Here is a 19,321-nt window from a genome sequence, read left to right on the forward strand (position 1 = left end):
TCATAAGGTTTTCTATAGTTTTCTGTACATTGGATATATTTACAATTAAAAATGCAAACTTTGGGGCACCTGGGTGGCTCAGTTGGTTAAGCCTGTGATTCTCGGTTTTGGCTCAGGTCATGATCTCGGGTCATGAGATGGAGCCCCTCTGTGGGCTCCATACTGGGTATGGAGCCTGCTTAAGATTCTCTCCCTGCCTCCCCCCCTCACCTCCCCCATCACATATGCATGCATGCTCTCTCTCTCTCTCTCTCAAAAAAATGCAAACATTTTAAACTAAAAATTCATATATGAATAGAAGTCAAAGTATTAACAATGATTACCAGTATTTATATTTTATGTTTTCCAATTGCTTACAACATGTTTATGTTGTTTTATAATCACAACAAAGATAAAAATAATGCTCATCAAAATAAATCATATACAGCTTAGTTCACATATTCAGTAAATTCTATTATTGTTTTAAATCACCTATTATTTTTTAGAAGTTCCCAGAACTATATCACTCTATATTAAAGATCTGTATGAAAGATCATTTAAAAATCCTTCAAAAAATAAATAAAATAAATAAATAAAAATAAAAATCCTTCAAAAATAATTTAGGCAAAAAAACCCTCCATAACAAATATACTCACAGGACCCTGTATTCTTTCAGTGAGAACATTATGGAGAATATTCTTGGATTCAAATTTCTGGTTTAAAAACTTGGAGACAAAAGGACACTCGACAACATGTTTGGGAAAGACATCTTTGCTCCCATTTTTAGATATTTTCTTATATTGTGCCATTTGATGTTTGTGGATGGATGAGGAATTCAGATGTGTTTTCTGATGGGGGAAATTTATAAGTTTGTGGTACAGAAGAATGAAGTTAAACAATTGCCACTTATGGATAGAGCACTAGATCAGTTTTTCTTGCAGCTCTGACTCTCCATCTTCCATGTAAGTATAATAATCAGACAACTTCATTTTAGGGAGTGATTGGATACACAGATAGTTACCAGAGTGAAGTTTTTTTCATACGTGTAGAATTAATTCATTAACACAAAAATAATTACAAAATATTGATTGAAATCAATAATCAAGACACTAAAGCATTAGACAAAACACCAAGACACAAAAATTGCTCTGTTACATAGAACCCATTCTCTTTGTATAATAAAATATAAACTGAGAAAATTCTCATCCAGCCCAAGATATTGGTAATCTGCTGGTGTTCAAAAAGGTTTTCAAAACCACAATGTAAGTGAAAGAGCTAGACATGAAAAACTGAGAAACAGCATGTTCATTCAATAGTGACATGCTACTGGGAAGTCATTGATAAAATCATGAAATCCTAAACAGGCATTCTTCCTGGTTTTGCACACAAAGTGGCACTAAAATAGAAAATAATGATTTGTAATGAATTTTTAGGTCCCCTGCTGGTGGTAAATTATGAGGATGATTTTGCTAAGGCAACTGAAATCTTCTCTGCAAGCGCTCAGGCTCTTAAGAAAGCTGGAATTAGATCATTTTTGACAACTCACTGAAGCATCTGTTAGGAAAAATTGGAGAAGCTAATGAGGTGACCTAAGCACAATGTTATTATAAATAGAAGCTATTCTGAATTGTTTGAATTAGTTTTCTTTCAAATTTCATTTCTGCTATTATTGTTCCACATGATTAAAATCCAGGCATTCATATTTTCCTAAAAATCACTTATTAAAATAAAAATCAAAGAACACTAAAGATGAATAGTAGTAATTAGTTACCTAGGTCTTTTCACCATTCACACTGCCACAGCGAATACATACTTTACATATATATCTCAACATATTATATATATATATCACATACACACATACACACACACATATTTATGTTATCAATCTATTCTTACAACAACACTGTGAGGGATTATTATAATAGGAAAGGAATGGAAACTGAGCTACATAACAGTTTGCAACTTTCTTGGTATTATAACAGATGTGAATGTCAAAGCCAAAGCTAGATTTCAAGTTTCCTATCTTTCCCGAGAATTCTTTTCCTCAATTCATATACCTATGTTTTCCACAATCATATATGTTAATGACCATGGCCACGTGAGCACCTTCCTCTGATGCCAACCATCCCTACCCAAAAGGAAATTCTCTTATCCTTGCTTTGCTAGGCCCAACAAGAGGAGAAGAAAATGTGTTCCTGTTATCTTATGATATTTCCATAAACCCTGTCACATGTGTTGTTTAGGGTCTACATATTCTTTGCACTTGGATTTCATTTCTTTGTGGGTTACATAGGCTTTGGTGGGCTGACTGGAAATCAAACTGTCATAAATAATATAGCATCTATGGGATGATTCTTTTTCAGTTCTAGACTTTTGTATCGAAACAAAAATCTTTGTAAATTGGAGATGCCCATATTTTTGTGTGAAGAAATCTGAGCTCATGCAAAGCAACTGAACTCTCATCAGGGGCCACATTTAAGTATGATTGTGCTAAAAAAACATCTACGAGTAAACATGGAACAGCATATTTATACCACAGTTTCTTTGTGCTGCTCTCGAGTATGTTTGGAAAATTCCTGCCGTCAGAGTCCAAGCCGGAAGCCTTGGCCCCTCGCAACTAGAAATGTATAAAGAGGCTTTCATGTCTATAGAGTCTTCTGAAGCATGAGCTCTGGCAACACTCCAGTAATATAGGCAGCACCATGTAAAAACCAGATGTGTATGCATCTGAATCATTTCCTGGCTCCTCCTCCTCTCCTGACCCCTGGATGCTGGTGGAAGATTTGGTCCTCCACCCTCTTCCTATTTACGTTGTCTTTCTAGGTGATCTCATCAGGTGCCAAGGGTTTAAATAGCATATGCATTGATAAATCTAACTTCAGTTCTGATCTCTTTCCTGAACAATGCATCTCAAACTAGATGCATCCTGAACAGAATTCCTAACTTCTCTCTGCACACCCCCTTCTCCAACCTCATCCTTCTTCCAACTTCCCCATCTTGTCAATGGTATTTGTAGGGATGTGAGTTAAAAATCTAGAATGCACAGATTGTTCTCAAATTTATTATATGTAACGAACACAGACACAATACACAAAGTACATACTACTGAACCCACTGTTAAGTGTACACACACACACACACTGTCTGTATATCAATCTTATAATGCAGGCATAATTAGTATCCTACTCCAGTTTTACATATTGGAGAACAGGTTACTTGTCCAAGGTTACAAATCTGATGGGAGGCTGAGCCAGAATATGAGCCCAGGGAGCGTGGCTCTAGAACCTGGGATCATAAGCACTATGTATTGTTCTCTCCTTCACATTCTATCTATCATCCAGTCTCATCTATCTACTGTCAGATTCTCAACATATGAACACTGATCACCATTCCATGGTCTCTGCTGCAATCCACCATAGCCAGCAGCTCCCTATGATGGCCACTGTACCCTGGGCTGAACAACCCATGTTCCACACAGGGTAATAAGTCAGTTGGTGTCCCTTCTCTACTTGGCTTCAGTGCTTCATTCACAGTGAGACAGTAAGATTCAAACCATGCCCTGTGAAGTAAGATTCAAACCACATAGTTTAGGCCCACTTATCTCCATCCTTCCTTCCATCTCATTTTGTTGCAGCAGCACTGGCCCTTTCTGTCTCTACAACAGTGAACTCACTCCCTCAGAGCTTTGCTCTTTCCTCTGTCTCTTCTCTGAGTGCAGAGAAGACTCCACTGACCTACCAACACACATCCACATATCTGTAGCCAGCAGCCAAGCTGTCTCACTACTGTGCTTTATTTTCTTCATGGCATTTAGCCATATCTGAAATGATCTGTGTTATCTACTTGTTTACGTGTTGACTGCCAATCTTCTTCACTGGAATGCAAGCTCTGTGGGTATTGGACTTTGTTTTTTTCTATATTCATAACCCCATATAATATATATGGATATTTTTTTCTATATTCATAACCCCATATAATATATATATGGATGTTTTTTTCTATATTCATAACCCCATATAATATATATATGGATATATATTCTATATAATATTAGGTCCCAGAGTACCCAGTGTAGTGACTTCAGATGACTTTTTTTTTTAAGATTTTATTTATTTATTCATGAGAGACACAAAGAGAGAGACAGACACAGGCTGAGCAGAAGCAGGCTCTACGCAGGGAGCCCAACGTAGGACTTGATTCGAGGAATGCAGGATCACGGCTGAGCCAAAGGCAGATGTTCAACCACTGAGCCACCCAAGCATCCCTAGACTAATTTCTTAATCAATGAAAGTCTGACTTTGCTGCCCAAAAGGAGACAATTGCACCTATATATTAGATATTTTCTGAGGAGATTTGAGAGATTTAATCAGAAATTAGAATTTTCCTTAAGAAGATAGTGCTTACGAATATGATATGTTGAAAATTTGGACAGATTAATAGTTTGTCATATGTACAAATATTGAAAGAGTTTCACAATCAGAAGTCTATATCTGTCCCTGTTCTATGACAAGAGCCCAGGACAAAGAATCCTTAGCTATGTAGAACTTGAAACGCAGCCACATGGAAAAAATTTTCCCAGCCTAAAACTAAAAAAAAAAAAAAGCTATGATATCAAACCTCTTTGGAGATAGATGACATAAGTGTTTAGGCCCATTTCACAGTTAGAAAATAATTGAAATCATCTTGCTTACTCAAGAGTGCATGAATAACCTAAATGCAGGTCAAAATTACCAGGTTTGTAAATTTTAAATTAGCACATTAAATTAGCTTAAATATTCATGTATGGATTCCTTCTTGCATTTCTTTAAGGAAGAGACATTAAATATTTGTTCTGTTTAAACAGAACAAACAACTCATGTACCTTTTCTGAAGAACTTGAGGCAGTGGCAATTAAAACCTGCATAACTGCTATTTAGTTACTTAATAGTTTAAAATAGCTCTTTGGTATTCCTCTATAATGTGCTAAAGCTGAAAATGTTTTCTCAGTTTACAAATTCGTGGAGTAACACTTGAAACTTAGTTATTTGGCTTAAATATTAAGTCAGTTTCCCTTATTTTTTATTACTGTGAGGCAGAATATTATCATTTTAAAATAGTAACATTTATAAAACTTACCTCTTATTAATGGTTTTAATTTATGTCTTAATATATACTTAGTAATATATTTGAAATTATTGAGCATTGATTATTTATAAGTTCCAATTTTTTTCATCTCTATTTTGAAAAGAAAATTTCATACAAGGTATGAAAAATAAAAATATACATTGTTTAAAGAGAATACCAAGAGAGGAGAATATATAAAGTTCATTTTTCTTAACTTCTTGATTTTTTTCTAAAAATATGTATTTTCAAGCTATTTGAAAATTGCTCATTAATAATTAGTGATTAGAGTCTAGGTTAGGGACATGGTATATTTTGCACTTATTAGCTTTGACATCAAGTTCACCTATGCTCAAAGATATCCCAGCCCTGGAAAAACCTGCATAGAGTAGCACTAGGAAGGAAGACACAAACAACCAAGAAAAGTCAACAAACTGCCAAAGGCAATAGATAAATACAGAACACAAAAAATCTGGTTTTACATAACTAGGCCAGAATGTAATTATAGCACATCTAAGCATATTATTCTCAGGAATATTTTGTTTGCAACTATCTAAATAATTAATTTGCTTATTCCACAGGACAAGCTAGTGTATTAATAATAAAAATTTTTGAGTGTATATAACATATATGGAGTATCATTTTTATTCAATGACATTAGATATGTGTGTATGAAAGTATAAATTGTAAAACTATTTGAATAAAGAAAGTTGCTAATAGCTCATTGTAGCTAATTTATATCAGCTACTATCTAAAACATTAGCCTCCAGGCACAAAAACACAAAAACCATAAATCAAGAATTAAATAATACTGTTCTGCAGGTATCTTCAATCGGAAATGTGAAGTGCATATGAAAATCTGCCTATTACAAATAGTTCTTTAACCCAAGATCTCATTAGGGTTTTAACAATATTCAAAATGTTAATGTTTGTCACAGTGCTACTCGCAAATAATAATTATATAATAAAATGATTACACTGTTGAGATTATAATTCCTGTTTTTCTTTAAACTTTTGCATAATGGTTATAAGGCTATAGTGAAATATGGAAGGTGATCACATACTAATTTTTATCTATTTAGTTTATGATTTTGATGAATACAACTTCTCATTTTTAAATTTATTGCAAATATAAGAGAAAAGCAATAAAATTTTTAAAAAGTGAGAATCTACTCCTGGTGCATATAATGCTGTATAAATTATCCTTAATACTTTCTTCCCTTTCTCTTTTTTCACAACCATTAGAGAAAACAATGAATGGTTGCGGAAAAAAAAGTAGTGTGCAGTACTTATTTTGTGCCAGCCACTGTTTTTCATTCAACACAAAATGAGATTAAGGCAATCAAGTTTATTACTGGCACTGGTAACATGACAGAAGCAAATGTAAATCTTATCGGGAGAAAGAGAATATCACACCAAGCCTCAAGTTATCCCCATATTTTTAATACACAATATCCAGTACTCCACCAAAAAGAACCAGGCATTTGAGAGGCAAGACAATTTGATCCAACCAGGAGTACTAGAAGATAATAGATGTTGACACTCAAAAGATATAAATAAAGCAGTTACAAAGACTTTAAAATTGTATGTATAATATATTCAAGGATATGAAAGACAAGACTAAGAATTTTGAAAGACATCTAGAAACTACAAAAAATAATGCTAAAAATTCTAGAACTGAAAGATATCATAATAGAAGTTGTCAACTCATTTAATGGATTAAGTGAGAGATCAGATACAGTTGAAGAAAGAATTAGGAAAATAAAATACTGGTCAAAAGAAAATGTCCAAAATGAAAAACAAAGAGACCAAAGGTAAACAATGAGAGTAGAAGTATTCAAGGATAAGCATATATGTAATTGGAGTCCCATTAAGAACAGTGTGAGGAAATGAGGCAGAAACAATATTAAAAAAATAACTAATGGTAATTTTCCAAATTATTGAAAGATATCAAGGTGCACACTTAAATCATATAAATCTTCGTAGGAATAAATGCAAAGAGAACCACAAGAAACGGTTGTTACTGACTAAGCAGTAATGGCAATACTACTGGGAACCGAAGGCATAAAGAATTATAAATTGTCAAGAAAATTTTTGTAAAAAGGAGAGATTGTGATATTGCTTTTAAATACTGTTTACTGACATCAACAGAAACAGTGAACGTTATAAGGCAATATAATAATGTCTTGAAGTGGGGAAAGAAAATTACCAATCTAGGATTTTGTTCCCAAGAAACATGCACATTTAAAAAAGGCAAAATAAAGTCATTTCAGACAAAGAAAACCTGAACCAAATTATCACTAGACTAAAAAAAATCCCATATGGAAGCTCAAAAATTCAGGAAGTAATGTATAAAAACATAATAATGATAATTATCATTAAACTTAAATTATATAAAATCAAATACCTAAAGACAGCATATAATTCTAGAGAGGTATTAAAATAGTTAAGGCATTAATTGTAGGGTTTTCAAATTTATAATTTTATGAGGTCAGTGGAACTTTGTTAAGGTTCTTACCAAAATGGATCATTTTAGGCTAATCTTTCTCATTAACACAGTTTCAAAATCCTGAAAATTAGTTGCAATCTAGAAACAAGATAACAACAATTTAGAAAAAAAAAAGCAGAATATATCATAACCAAATTACAATTATTCTAGGACTTCAAGTTTGATTTGACATTGTAAAATCAATCACCATCACAATAGAATGATATAGAAAAATCATATGATAGGGATCAGAAAAAAACATTTGATAAATATTTGTTCATAACAACTAGCAAACTAGAAATAGGAACTTCTAAATATTATAAAGACTATTATACTTAGTGTAAAAAATATATTGAAAACTCTCCTGAGAGTTGAAACAATACTTTATTCAACAATTTACTGAAAATTCTAGCCAGTACAAGACAAGTTTCAGTATTGAAAAAGAAGATATGGGATGCGCGGGTGGCTCAGCGGTTAAGCGACTGCCTTCGGGTCAGGGCGTGATCCCAGAGTCCTGGGATTGAGTCCTGCATCGGGCTTCCTGCATGAAGCAGCCTGCTTCTCCCTCTGCCTGTGTCTCTGTCTCTCTCTCTCTCTGTGTCTCTCATAAATAAATAAATCTTTTTTTTAAAAAAAAAAAAAGATATATAATTGTCACTATTTTGAGATAGTAAGATTGCCTACCTAGAAAATGAAAGGAATCTACAGAATAAAGTATTAGAATTCATAAGTGAGTTTAGCAAGGTTGATAGCTTGATACTTAAAAATTTGTTTTTCTATGTGTCAGTAACAAAAAGTTAAAATTGAAATTGAAGACACATTTAGAATATCAAAGTACTAAGTGCTTAGTAATACATCTAGCAAGAAATGTGTAAAATGGCCATAAAATAAGCTAGAAGGCATTATTGAGAGAATTAATAGAGACCTAAATAAATCGAGGCATATACTAGGTTATAAATTTGAAGTCAGGAAAGATGTCAATCTTCCCAAATTGATCTATATCTCAACAGTGTTTAATTTCATAGGGAGGAATCTTATATTAACTCTACAATTTACATGGAATTGCAGAGAACCAAGAATGACCAAAATAATCTTGAAGAAGAAAACAGAATATTTTACCAATGGAAGAAAATATTTGTAACATATATAGCAACCAAATGTATTAAAATATATAAAAAATTCTTATAAATTAATATCTAAATGACTTGTTTAAAAATTTGACAGAGGGTGTTTACATGACTAGTACATATGTGAAAAAGTGCTCAAATTAATTAATAATTAGGAAAATGCAAATTAAAACCATGATAAGCTATCATTACACACCTACTAAATGCTAGTAAGTAAGGTTAGTAAGGAAGTGATCCATCTTACATGGTTGGTGGGAATGTAAATTATTTGAACCACTTTGAGCAATTTTGAATTTTCTACTAAGGTTGAACATTAATATTCTCGGTTGGCCAGTGACTTATTCCTAAGTATACATTCAATAGGACTACAGGTACACAACCTGTAGTCACCAAAAATGTACAAGAATACTCAAGCCAGTATTTTTTATAATGTTAAAAACTAGACACTGATGAGATGAGCATTATATACTTTGGTGGCAAATTGAATGTAAATAAAATAAATGGTGGCAAATTGAATGTAAATAAAATAAAAATAAAAATTAAATTAAATTAAAACTAGATACAACTCAAATGTTTTTCCACAGTTGAATAGACAAACGAATCCTTGCATATTCGGATAATTAAACATTATGGAATAATGAAAATAAACAAAATACAGCCATATGCAACAAACGAATGAGTCTCACTCTAATGGTGAAAGGAAGAATGGAGGACTAATGATGGATTTCTGAGGTGGTAATAATGTAATAATGTTCTAGTTCTTGGCTTGGTAAGGGTTGCACAAGTTCATTTATAATAAGTGAATCATTACATATATTATATGATGGGCATTTTTTGGTATACACACTATTGTTTAATGTAGAAAGTTAAAAAAATAAAAAAGCTATAATTCTCTTAACTGTTTAAAGCACCCAACAGCAGTATGCACAAAATAGTTACAAGTTCATGAAATAATTTTTATAGTTTGTAAGAAAATAGTACCAACTCATACACACATGGTGCTTATTGTCTTTCACACGTTGTTCTAAGCATTTTACAGGTAAAACTCATTTGATCTCTTCAGGAATCTTATAAGGCAATTATAAACTCCTTTATTTTATAAGTAAGTCGGGTGAGACCCAAAGAGATTAAGTAACTTTCTCTGGATCATATTTGCTAATAAGCAAACCACAGATTCTACACCACCCACCATTACACGATACTGCCTCTCATAGTCAAACTTCTGAAATTTAAAGTGTCAGATTCATCCATTGTGAATGTATTTAAAGTGAAATAGTGTTGTTCCTTTATATATTGGAACATCCTGTAAATAAATATATTGAGTAGATTGCTTTAACATTTGAAACAGATATTTTTAGGTTTTGCGTAAATTTTTCAACTCATGCTTAGAATGACTAAAAATTAATTTTAAACTAAAGCATTTTAAACATATAAAAACAATAAAAACAATTGTCATAAAAAAGCTGGGACTGTACACCAATTCTATTAGCTGTAACTTCTGTGAAGTTACATTCTCCCGACAGGAATGTTTCAGGAATGAAGTGACTTGACACTTATGCTATAACGGAGTGACTAATTATGTATAAAAGCCATGCACAATATATAAATCTTAGAACCTAAAGTTACCTCACTTTAAATTTACATTTCAGAAACTCAAAAGTCAAAATTCCTAAATAACTTGCTGGAGATATTACTCCCAGAAAGATGAGCATCTGGAACTTGAACTCAGGGCTTTAGGTTACAAGTTTATTCCCTTTGAAATTATTTGAATCTCATTTTTTTTCTCCCTTGCTGTCCCTTCTCTTCCATCACATAAAATATGTAAACTGAATTTTTAAAAAATTATCATTATTACCTCTTAATTTAATAAATGTGTTTATTGCCTTTTTTAAAAAAGAATTAAAGGGGATAGTTACAATAAGATATATTCTCTAACTCATCTTCTTGACATGAATAACCACATAAAAAGCTTTTATATACATTTGTCTTCAAGTTTGAGAAAGTCCTTGCCTTCATGCATGAGTCCTCTCTCTCATGAACTCACATCTAGGCACTTGGGGGCAATATATTAATAAAAAAGAGGACAGTATTTCTTAATTGTTTTATTTGTAAGCCAACGAATTATTTTAAGTGATTAATTATTTTTTTAATAATTAAAAAGTTTAGAGAGAGGGAGAAAAGTTTAGAATGTTGGTTCTGGTCATTCAAAAACTGCTATCACACAAATTCTTATCGGTTTTATGTCTACCCCTTTCATTTTATTTTACTTAAAGATGACTCTACTCCAAACATAATAATAAAAGCCTAGAAAAATACAAAATAAGAAGTATTGACTAAAATAACTTATATTTTCCCAATCAAATTGAAAACCAAATTGAGATTGTTTTCATTTAATTGAAAAAAACAAGAACACTAAAGACATAGAAATATACTGTATTTCTATTACATGGAAAACAACTTTTTTCTTGAATTTAATGACCTTTCCTAAATCAAGGCATTCTTTAGACCTTTGTATTACTGCAGCATCTCCTTTTATGAGAATGCTTCTACACTTTGTGAATGACTGAGTTCTTTCATCTGACTGGACACAGCTGGCAAGTGGTATAATGAGAAAGGGAAATGAAAGTCTTTTTCTTTCCTCCTGGAAAATTGAAAAATATATAAATCATATTCAAACTGAAGCACTACTTGCTTGTATTATACATGAACTACACATCTTTATACAAAGTGTTTTCTACTGTTTTGTGAATAAATGATGTTATAGTATATTTTCATTTTAAGGGTCTATCAAAGATGAGTGGTTTCCTTAAACATTATTTGGATAAATATAAATTTTGTGTGTTTAAATTAATTTGAAAAATTAAATGAAACTGACAAACTAGGAAGTAGAAAACTTAGGTAAAATGTTCAAACCAATACAATACATACAGTAAAATATGTATATTCCATTTATGGAGAAAAATCTCAAATGCAACAGGCCAAAAAGTTTTCTTTTTTTTTTAAGATTTTGTTTATTTATTCATAAGAGACACAGGGAGAGAAAGAGGCAGAAACACAGGCAGAGGGAGAAAGCAGGCTCCTTGCAGGGAGCCTGACGCGGGACTCGATCCCGGGACTCCAGGATCACACCCTAGGCTGAAGTTGGCACTAAACCACTGAGCCACTTGTGCTGCCCCAAAAAGTATTCTTAAGACAACTGTGAATGCTAGAAGGAGCTTTGACCTTTACTAAGCCCCTTGTTTTGTCCACGAGGAAACTGGTACTCAGAGTGATGTTTGGCCCAAAGTTACTTAAGCGGGAGTGATGGCCTGTCTCCTCACTTCAGGACTATTATTCCTGGTCATGCTGTCCTCCCTCACCATGCCAAAGGTACACAGAAAAAACTCAACAAAATTGAAGGAAGAAGCTAATAAGCCTTTTAAAAATAAAACTTTTCTTTTACTTTCTGTTTTCTCAACTTTAAATATCACACAATAATAAATAAATATCTGTCATTTCCCCCATTGTAGAGGTAATAAACTAAAGGAGAGAAACATTGAACAATCCTAAAGTATATGTGTGAAAAGTAAGTCTTATACCTATCCCATATTCCAACTTCTTTCAGAAGCATCCATTGTTAAGATTTTTATTTGAATTTCTAGAAATTTTTGTTAGTTCCTATATATGTATATTTATATGAATATATATTCCTGTGAATATGTGTATGTATTCATATGTATATGAATATGTATATATATATATAGTTGTGGAAATGTTAATGCGGACTTTTTTTTACTTAATACATCTTAAAAATCATTCTGGATTTGTGCATGTGGATCTAGCACATTCTTTTAAATAACTATATGGTTTTCTATTGCATAGATTTAAAGTAGCATATTCAACAACTCACCTATGATTGGGTTCAGGAAGCTTCTAATTTTTTAAATATTATAAACAATATAAAGATAAATACAATTTGGTATGTTCTTAGATTTACTAAAGTCAAAGAATATGTAAGTAATCAACCATTTGATATCTTTTGATACCAAATTCTGACCAAATCAGACATATATTAACTCCTCATGTCTACACCTGGACCCATGGAAACAGCTCCAACTCCAGACTGACCATGGACCTGACCTCCCATCCCACGGAAAGGGAGCCATATTCTCAGACCTTAAAACTCTGAAATATTGTTCAGTATATTTAAGTCTTGTATAACTCTTCTTTTGAACAGAATCTTTCCTTTTTATGTCTGAAGCAGTGGGTAGGTAATGATAAATTTCATTGCATTGAAAAGATATTTTATGTATTTCTTATTTATATGTTAATTATGACAATGTAAAACACAAAAGGTATTAATAAAAAAAACAATTTGAGCAGGAATTTTAATAGAAAAATCTTGTATGAATTTACCAACTAAAACAAACATTACACCAAATTTTACAAAAGGAAACTCCATCAACATCTCACTACCAATCTTAATTTTTTCCATACTAGGTAACAAAAGGAGGAGACAAGGAAGAGAGGGAAGGAGGAAGGTTCAGTATATGAAATAAACTTTCTTTACTGGCATATTGGCTAAGGCTATTATTTCCTTACTCCTATACAACACGCAAATAAATGTACAAAGCAGCCATCAAAGGATTTGATGTGCCGACTCGCATGGGTCATGTGTGGAAGTCCTGAGCCACCATGTAAGGTCATTTCCCAGAACACCCCCGCATTACATCAATATTTAAGCCCATCATAGCTTGTGACCCATTCCTTGCTTCTACCAAGTGGCTGCTGGCATCTGAGGCTCTGTTAAAGTTCTCAAAGGACTCCTGCTCTCTATGACTCTTAAGGGTTCCAAGTTCAAGCGATGATAGAGAAGACATAATCATCACCATTGATTTAGTTCACTCATTTAATTTACCATTTCCAGCCTGGGTAGTAACTTAATTCAGCCAATGGGGTAAACTTTGGCTGTCTTTAATGTTAAATTTTTTTTAAGACCATCTTTACATGTATTCGTTCAGAAGAATGTCAATGCTTTCAATTGATCATACTAAAGATCACAATAATAGAAATAAGTACATAGATAGGAAATTGAATTTTCTTCTTAAATTCCAGTTTACATATAGTCACCTGTTCTGTTTCATTTTTCTTTTTTCCCTTTTTAAAAAAAGATTTTATTTATTTATTTGACAAAGGGAGAGAGAGAGCAAGAGAGAGAGAGAGAGAGCAAGCAGATGGAGTGGCAGGCAGAGAGAGAAAGGGAGAAGCAGACTCCTCACTGAGCAGAGAGCCCAATATAAGGCTTGATCCCAGGACCCCAGGATCACAACCTGAGCCAAAGACAATGCTTAACCGACTGAGCCACCCAAAGCGCCTCTGCTTCATTTTTCTTCATTGCCAGATCCCTCCAAACTCTCCATTGTTCTTCCATTTCTCTACACAGACTCTGCTATTCCTTTATATGTATAAACAAAATATAAATATCCCAAAGGTGAAAATCATTACTTATCTATCTTTATGTTCATTCACTTGACGTTGAAAACACATGGTGATGTTTTTTGAACAAAGGTTTGATATTTTCACTTTTATATATATATATTATTTTTAAACTCCAAATGAAGAACGCTATAAAAAGTTTCATCTAAAAAGGACTGTTAGAAACATAATACAATCAGTTTCCTTTACAGATAATGACACCAAGGTCAAGAGTAAGCATGCAGCTCAGAGTCACCGAGCTAGTCAGAACCTGTATGACGATGCCCACCCTGGTCCCATCTCTGCCTGTTGGTCTTTTTACTGTATTCCATACAGCCACTTTCTAGGTACAAATTAAATCATTTAGATACCTAAATGATTCTTGGGAAAGTATAAATACCTTGGTTACATACTACAACTTTGACACACTTCACTCTCTGTATTCAAATCTCTAACAATACCTGTATATAGCAGATAGTCAGTTTGGGTTTCTACAACCCTTTTCCCTTACTCCCCCAAATTTCCACATCAATCACTTTATAGATTGCTAATATGTCAAGTATGCATCATCTCATGCATCAAAATTAGTATGTCAACAAATCCACCTAGGATGCTTGCAGAAGCCAATGGTACCAATCACAAGGCTGCTCCTAAGTGAATGAGGGAAGTGCTCCCCAAGGCACATCATTAGGGTTCATGGAGATGCCACCTTGAGAAAGCACTATTAGAGAGAGCCTCATTGCATGTCCAAATGCCAAATCACTTCTTCCTCAGCCAGATGTATCTCCTAGAGGAGGGATTCCCACCTGTCTGTAGGCTACTTTGGGATACATGTGCGAAGTACCACATGTGTATCCACCATAGGACGGTGGAGTTTTTGACTAAGGCATTCTGTACGTTGAGGGTCCCCAGTTAGTTATCACTTTCCCCAATAAGTTGTCCCGCCAAAGTCAGTGTGAGTTGAACACTTGAATACCTGTTAGCTACGTTTAGATGTTCTTAAATCTATCCTAATTCTTAATTTTGATAGTTCTCTTTAATATAATGAGCCATCTTCATCTTGCTTGAGATTTGTTTACTGCTTAAAAAATCCCTTCCAACACTATGTTCTGTAAGTTGACAAGCAGCTTCCCCTTGTGCTCTGAGCCCAGCTAATAACAAATTAGACTTTGGAAGACTAATTACTAGGCAGACACATTTTCAACGTGGTACATTCCCACTTTGAGGAAACCTGGTCAATTTACTTTTACATCTGTTTGTAGTAGGATGTCCTTTGGCTGAAAATCACACAAGTCAACGTTTGGAATGCCCTCCTCTGTACTATTGATGTGTTGATTTCTAGATTATAAATCAGGCTGGACTAACACCAAAAGCTTTTTTCAAAGACAGTCGAAAATGCCATATTTTAAAATCATTTAAACAATTTACAACATGTGAACGGTAGTAAATGCTCACAAACATTTTAACCAGATATTTATTGAGAACTGACAATAAGTAGCTTTGTGCTGAACACCATGTAAAGCACCAAAAGATGTACTGGTACAATTATTTTCCCTAAGTCGATGTCTGCTCCTCACACATCCTGGATTTTTCCATTCTCACCCTGAGTAACTTGATTCAAAAAAGAGTTTCTCCCAGCTAATTTGCTGACATATAGTCACCACTGATTTTGTCTCCTGTTGTTTAACTGAGTCAGTACTAGTCTGAAATTGGACAGCTTACAGAGTCAGGTAAAAATCCTTATAAAGAGGATATCCAGTCTTTGGAGTTGCAACTAGTTAACTTTGGGCTTCTACTTGAAACAAAAAGCGACTTTATTTTATTAGAGAAAATGTCAATCAAGACGCAACTACTGACACCCATCTTTGTTTCCCCAGCCGGTAATACTAGATAAAGCAGAGGAAATGGAGGAGCCGCATTTGCAACACACAAAGTCCTTGTTTTCCCACTAGGCGCTGCAGAAAAGCAATTGTCCATTCTCAGCACATCCTCTGCATTTGAGCTAAGATTTTTGCAGTTCTTAACTTAGTACATTAGAGTCTTATGCAGTTAAATTTGTTAACCCTTTGAAATGCACTATATCCTTGATACCTTGCTGAATATTTCTGCTAATGTGACCTCGTTTTTAAAATCTCTATTTCTCGAGGGGGGGGGGGACTAGAAATCCTTTAAAAAAAATCAAGTAAGAAATTTTGGAAACAGAGTTATGGTTTCAAATAATCCTGTCTTACTTGCTATTGCATAACTTTGAGTAGGATAATAAGGAAATCCATGTTAACCATGTGTTACTTGAATTGCTTTTGCAAAAATGGACTCTTTGGACAGAAATGATTTTTAGCAGAGGTCCCCCTCAATGCACAATAATAATGTGCCATTGAAAACAGCATTAACTCTGTGTTATTTGCCCTGCTTCCTGCAGCATTTAGTGTGTTTACTGTATCTGCCTGCCTTCTGGTGCAAAGAGGTTTACTTAAACAGTCACTCTGGCTAAAGCACATGAAGAACAGAATCTATGGATGATTAATTAGAGTCCAGGCTCAATCACTAAAGTCCCTAATTAAATATCTCACTCAGCTTTTAACTATTGTAGGAAAAGATAATTAGCAAATTCACAGTGTGAATAAAGAACTTTTTAGTTTCCTTTATAAATAATAGCTCTAAACCATTGGTCATCTAACTCAGTGCCTGCACCTCCTCTGCTGACTTCCAAGTCCAGAATATTTTTTGAAAATGCAACAAGATGATAAAATGCATTTTCCTCAGGAATTCATTTTTCTACCTTTTTCTACCTTCAACTTTACTACCACCTTATTCCTCTCTTCCTACTAATGTCTTCATCTTGAAGTCTGCTATCAACCAACATGACAAACTTAAGGGAAAAAAAAAAAAAAACTCATTTTCTTTTTCCCTGTCCTGCAACTCTCCCCAATCTCTGTACCAATATTTTCCTATTTTGCCTCCACCGAAAAGAAAAGCAAAATGATCCAACTCTAAGATTTATGCTGAAGAAGAAATACTACATTCACTTAAAAAGAAAAAAAAAAAAAGGAGACCTCCTCCATGAGGGCTCAAAGTGCAGTGAAAATCCCAGAGTCTCTCATTAGGCTGGTTGGAATGAAATGGTTAATTCAGGGTAAGTGATAATGTTTAGTCAGTTCGCTTAGAAAAAGGAAGGAAATTCAAAAGCTGGTTGCTGTAGTAACAATCACAGACCAAAAAATATATATGTACAGGTTCATTTTAAATAAAACTCCTGCCATCTCTCTGTGATTCTGTTCTCTCAAGAAAAATGAGCTTGCCGCTTAAATTTGTTGTACCTACCTCAACCATTAAACAAGACATTTAACCATAGTGGCAGTTCTGTGACCTTTGAATGCCGTGAAATCTCTGAGCGGTGCGGCTTGTTCATGAAGACTTGTGCTGCAGAATCCAGCAACTTCATCCAGGATTAGAAATATAATTAAGTAAAAACAAGAAAAAAAAAAAAGAAAAAAGAAAAAGAAAAGAAAGAAACACAAAAGCACACAGAGAGATTGAGAGAGAAAGAAGGGAGAAAGATTCTCTCTGGGTGAGTCCACCACTTTTCTCCCAGGCAAGCGCTGGGACAGAGCCGAGCCTGCTGCAGTGCCCAGACCCACCGACTGGCTCGGGGAGCAGGCAGGCAGCCGGCCTGCTAGGCTGGGAGGTGCTGTCAGTTGCCACAGGCAAGGAAAAGCAGAGACCAATCGGCTTCAACTCTGGCAGCTTACTGGAGTGGAGCCTTTTCTGTTTATGTTTCCTCATTTCAAGAGTGACGTCAAAGGGTTTAGTTTTTCCTCTGCATGTGCTATTAATTTTAAAGTACTGTACTATGGGAAGAACGTGTGTGTGCCTGTGGTTAGCCAGGGCACCCCACTCTCAGGAGAACCCAGGAAACATTTTCTATATTCAGGAATAAATTTTAAACATTTAAAATACCTTATGGTTGGGTGTATGGAAAACAAACAAACATAGACAAAAAGCCTTAAGCTAAATAATAATGGCAGGATTTCTACTTTTTTTTTTTTTCCAAATGTGAGTCTATGTACATATGCCCACTTCCCAGCTGTTGCTTATTTTCAAACTAACTCATTGTCAACCTTACCTAAAATGAGTTGTTAGTTGATCTTTATAGTCATGGATGCAGAGTTCTGCCAATGAGCTGGTGAGCAACATTATGTGCAGTGAAGAACAGAAATCGTGTTTCTGCTGCTGATCCCTGATTTTTCTATCTTCCCTCCAGCTTCTGTGGTAAAGTGTCAGGATTATTCATGCTAGGGAGATCCTTCCTCCAACTCCCTACAGGGAGTCATTCAAGAAGCAATGCACACTGATCCCATACAGGCATACCTGGGGTTTCAGCATGTCCTCTCTCAAAGTGTGTGAAGGGACAGTTATTTAAGGATACTTCTTATACCAGGGGCCCCAGCTTATCCCTGTATTTCTCTTCCTACTCTGGAAAATCTCAGTGGTGGCCATCTGTTGTTTCTGCCTCCCCCATATTCTCTCCCTTCTCCCCCTGCCCCATTCTGCTAATAGAACCTCTATTTTTCTTTCGGAAATTTTCTTTTCTCTATGGATTGCATAGCCTCCCTCACCCCCACTCCCCACCCCTCAACTCCCACCCTAGAAGAGACCAAAAAGGGGCATACGATCCAGACTGACCAATTAGGTTTTGCCATTGCACTAGACACAAAAAATGTTTTAGGGGTAGGCACATCACTCAAGAAGGGCCAGAGTCTTTTTTCAAATATTAATACTGATTCTTTGAGAAAGGAAGTATTTATATCTCTCTAAGAGCCTATGTGGTTGGGTTAAATAAGCCTGTAATTGTCAGGGTTCATCTTTGATGTCGAAGATGCAGCAACGAACAAAACAGATAGTATCTGCCTTCATGTAGTTTACATTTGGGGGAAGGACGAAGATAGGCAATAAAAATAGGTAAATATATAATATCCGTTGGTAATAGGGCTTTGAAATAAAGGAAAGGGCAAAAAGTAGTGTGTGTGTATGTGTGTACTTGCTATTCTGTGATAATGATCACAGAAGCACTATGATAAGGCAACTTGGAGCAGAGACCAGAATGAAATGAAGAAGCAGATCATCTGTGCATTCCAGGCAAAGGAAGCTGTGTAGAGTCCCAAGACAGGTG

At 34.5% G+C, this 19,321-nt stretch overlaps 1 protein-coding gene across 1 annotated transcript in view; it reads right to left on the bottom strand.

The window, feature by feature from the left end:
- Positions 1-17,906, bottom strand: part of PDE7B (phosphodiesterase 7B) — a 306,678-nt gene extending 288,772 nt beyond the window's left edge. The window contains exon 1 of the mRNA XM_025997876.2: positions 17,473-17,906. Coding sequence (XP_025853661.1) covers positions 17,473-17,493 — 21 coding nt within the window. The 5' untranslated portion in view covers positions 17,494-17,906. The remainder of the gene's footprint in view (positions 1-17,472) is intronic.
- Positions 17,907-19,321: the final 1,415 nt, after the last annotated feature.

This window comes from Vulpes vulpes, chromosome 1 (assembly GCF_048418805.1).
Source record: "Vulpes vulpes isolate BD-2025 chromosome 1, VulVul3, whole genome shotgun sequence".
In the NCBI taxonomy this organism is placed as follows: Eukaryota; Metazoa; Chordata; class Mammalia; order Carnivora; family Canidae; genus Vulpes; species Vulpes vulpes.